The sequence below is a fragment of the Podarcis liolepis genome (genome assembly GCF_965112155.1).
Source record: "Podarcis liolepis genome assembly, chromosome: 5".
Taxonomy (NCBI): Eukaryota; Metazoa; Chordata; class Lepidosauria; order Squamata; family Lacertidae; genus Podarcis; species Podarcis liolepis.
Window position 1 is genome coordinate 103,474,331 of NC_139556.1, and position 3,686 is coordinate 103,478,016.

At 62.5% G+C, this 3,686-nt stretch overlaps 1 protein-coding gene across 1 annotated transcript; it reads left to right on the forward strand.

The window, feature by feature from the left end:
* Window positions 1–455: 455 nt before the first annotated feature.
* Window positions 456–3,411, forward strand: HES1 (hes family bHLH transcription factor 1). Its single transcript, XM_083503296.1, has 4 exons — window positions 456–875; window positions 985–1,080; window positions 1,684–1,771; window positions 2,418–3,411. The coding sequence occupies exons 1-4, from the start codon at window positions 768–770 to the stop codon at window positions 2,975–2,977; spliced, it is 852 nt and encodes a 283-aa protein (XP_083359422.1). The 5' UTR covers window positions 456–767; the 3' UTR covers window positions 2,978–3,411.
* Window positions 3,412–3,686: the final 275 nt, after the last annotated feature.

Genomic DNA, 3,686 nt, shown 5'->3' on the forward strand with positions numbered 1-3,686 from the left:
CGCATCCTGCATTCACGAGAGCAGGACACCAGCGACCCTCTCCGGCCCCGTCGGTGGGCGGCCGGGGATCCTTAGCGGATCCCCATTTAACTGCCGCACAGGGTGCTCTCCGGGGAAAAGCTCCCCCCTCCGGAGAGCGAGCCCCCGAGACCCGTCTGCGAGGCGGAGCCCCGGACCCGTCGGGTGTCCGAGCGCGCGGCGCGGCAAGGGTTAAAGCCAAGCGAGCGGCTGGTGATTGACAGGGCGGCCCCTGGTGCCCAGGGTGGGGGGTGTCCGGGCGCGCGCCATTGGCCGCCGGGCGTTGCGCCGGGCGGCCAATGGGTGCGCGCCGTCCACGAGCGGGGCCGCGTGCCTCCGGCTCCCATTGGCTGAAAGTCACTGTGGGAAAGAAAGTTTGGGAAGTTTCACACGAGCCGTTCGCGTGCAGCGCAGCCTATAAATAGGCGCCGCCGGGCGGGGAGGCGGCCGGGATTGCGCCGCGCAGGGAGGCAGCAGCAGCAGACGGAGAGCGCGCGTCAGGCAGCCGCCGCCTGTGACCCGCCCCGTCCCTCCGGGCTGCTCCACCGCGCGCGCCCGACCGACCGCCTGTCCGTGCGCGTCCCGGTTGCCAGGGCGGCTTGGGAAGCAGACGCCGCAGCTCCGGCTCCTTTGGACTCGCCACCGCCCGGAGAGCCGCTCGCCCGGCACCCTCGACGGCCGCGGCCGCTTTTTCCCACGACTCGAGGGCTTCGCGGCGGCTTCCCCGCCGGGCTTCTCCGGGGGCCAGGATGCCCGCCGACCTGATGGAGAAGAGTTCCTCGTCGCCCGTGGCCGCCACCCCGGCCAGCATCCACGCCACGCCCGACAAGCCCCGCACGGCCTCGGACCACCGGAAGGTAACAGCCGGCGGGGCGTCGGGGGGGCCGCTCTTCTTCTCCGCTCCCCTCCCCGTCCCCCCCCCCTTCCTTCCTTCCTGCGGGTCTGACGGGCGCTTGTCTCTTGCAGTCGTCCAAGCCCATCATGGAGAAGCGGCGGCGCGCGCGGATCAACGAGAGCCTCGGGCAGCTCAAGACGCTCATCCTGGACGCGCTCAAGAAGGACGTAAGTGGCCCCCAGAAAGAAAGGAACCTCCCGGGCGGCGGGGGGGGGCATCGCGGGAAAGGGTCTTGGAGCGCGGGCCCCCATCTCCGGCTCCCGAAGGCCGGGCGACCCCCAGGCAGGCTGTGCATTCAAGGAGGCTGGACGCCCCCCAGCCCGGGAAGGCTGCGGGACGTCATTATCACCACCACCCTGGGAGGTGTGCCCTCCCCCCACTTCCAAAAGCCAGGAGCCCCATGGCCTTCCAGGGTCCAAAGTCCTCCCATGTCCTTGTTGCTCTTATTATTAATTATTATTAAATATCATTTAATTAAATGTTCTTTATTAAGTACTATATCTTAACACCCCGACGATAAATCCCACCCTCCCAATTAGTGGGGATAACCTTGTGGACTTGCCTGGGGGCGACCTGCCAGCCCCCTTTTTCTGGGAAAATGCCGACCAGCGCCTGCTGCCCTTCTGGGACCTGGGGGTGAGGGTCTTCCTTCGCTTTCCAGCTGAGATTCATCCCTCCTTTAAGATCCTCCTGTGCCCAGAGTCTCCCTCTCCCGCCCCCCCCCCAGAGTGTCGCCCCCTGGTGCTCACTCCCCCCCCCTTGCCTTGCAGAGCTCCCGGCACTCCAAGCTGGAGAAAGCGGACATATTAGAAATGACAGTCAAGCATTTGAGAAACCTGCAGCGAGCGCAGATGACGGGTGAGTGGCTGGCCGGGCTGGGCGCGCGCCAGAGAGAGAGAGCGCGTGTGTCCCCCCCCCTCCCTCCCTCCCTCCCCCTCCCTCTCCAGAGGTGATTTCTTCCAGACTTCCGCCTGCGGTTTTGAATGCCATTCAAGCTGTGTTTTACTGACTTGGCGAAGGCGGCCTTTCCCACGGTCTGGGGCTTATTTATAGCCACAACTCCAAGTTGTTACTGTTCCGGAAAAGAGGTGGGGGGGGAGGGAGAGAAGGGAGAGGGTGGCAGCTTGCAGGCAGAGGAAATGGGGACGGGATAATGAGAAGCAAACGGGACACATCCTGCTGCTCCTGCTGTAGGAGGCGAGAGCCTTCCCCCCCCCTTCTCCTTGCTAAGGCTTCCCTTTGTTTAAAGCTGTGTGCAGCCTTGGCAGGCAGCCTCTGGATGGAGGGCGCTTCTGCGCTGCAGAGATCTATGCCCTTGAATCCGAGAATCGAAGGGACCCCAAGCATCATCTAGACCAACCCCCTGCAGCGTGTGTGTGTGTGTGTGTGTGTCCCCTGTTCAACCCCGAGACACTTTTTCTTGGCTGTCTCTCCCTCCTTCCCAAGGCTGAATGCTCTGGACTCTGTGTCCTTCTGACATTGCCTCTTTCCTCCCTTCTTCCAGCCGCGCTGAATACAGACCCCACTGTGCTGGGCAAATACCGGGCCGGATTCAACGAGTGCATGAACGAGGTGACCCGCTTCCTCTCCACCTGCGAGGGGGTGAACGCCGAGGTGAGAACCCGACTGCTGGGACACCTGGCCAGCTGCATGAGCCAGATCAACGCCATGAACTATCCTGCCCCTCAGCCGTCCTCCGCTGCCCTGCCGCTGCCACCCCACCCCGCGCCCCCCGGGGGCCAGCACGGCCCCTCTTTTGGGCAGCCCCTGGTGCAGATCCCAGCGGGCGCGGTGCCCCCTGCGGCCGGCGTCGTGCCTTGCAAACTGGGCAGCCCAGCTGGGGAAAGCACCAAGGTGTACGGAGGCTTCCAGCTGGTGCCAGCCTCCGACGGGCAGTTCGCCTTCCTCATCCCCAGCACGGCCTTTGGGCCCCCGCACAGCAACGCCGTCATCCCCCTCTACGCTGACGGGGGCATGGGGTCGGCGTTGCCCCCCGCTGCCTCGGTCTCTCCTGCATCTGGAGCCCCATCGCTTTCGGCAGATTCGGTGTGGAGGCCTTGGTGAAAGCAGGCGAGGGGCTGGCGGCCCACCCACCCTTCGGCCTCTGGACTTTGGGTCAGGACTTGGAGTGCCCCCACCCCTGTGGCCAGGGCTCTGGGTTCTCTTCCTCCGAGGGAGCCAGCGACCTTCTGGTTCTCTGGCTGTAAATAGCTGTCTACTGTTCATATTGGATTGTGCCTTCATTTGTACCATAGCAAATGCTCTCCTCTCCCTTTTCTTTTCCGTGGCTTTTCACGTGGCCTGTGCAAGTGTGCACACGCTTGTGAGAGAGCCCACATTTCCAAGTCCACCTCTCCCCCCCTCTTTCTGGCTTTGTCTTTGCCCAACTCCTTTTATTTTCAGTGACACCAAAGACTTGTTTGTTCTTAACAACGAGGAAAGCCTTTCCTTCCTTTTGGAAGTTATTTGATAAAAATAAAAAAGACATTTAGCATTGAGGTTGCTGCAATAGCCTGGTGTGGGTGCAACTCTGTCCTTTGTGCAGCAGGCGGTGTGGTGGGGGGGGGGATGACTGCAGGCCCCTGAGCTGGGGCTCTCCTGGAGGCCATGGGTTCACTCTGTTTGCCTGGCTGCTCATAAAGGGCCAAATCACATGGTTTGCAAACCTGATAAGTTCCTTGCCAATTCCCCTTTATCTTCAAAAGTGACCCCTGAATTTAATCCACACAGTAGCAGAGGGGAGGGCGGTCATGATAAGGCCGCCTATCAATGC

Excerpts from the sequence above, each read along its gene's own strand:
- HES1 (XM_083503296.1), top strand. The coding sequence starts at position 768 with ATGCCCGCCGACCTGATGGAGAAGAGTTCCTCGTCGCCCGTGGCCGCC. Across the intron at positions 876-984 it reads CGGCCTCGGACCACCGGAAG|TCGTCCAAGCCCATCATGGA; the intron begins GTAACAGCCGGC and ends TGTCTCTTGCAG. Across the intron at positions 1,772-2,417 it reads GCAGCGAGCGCAGATGACGG|CCGCGCTGAATACAGACCCC; the intron begins GTGAGTGGCTGG and ends CCCTTCTTCCAG.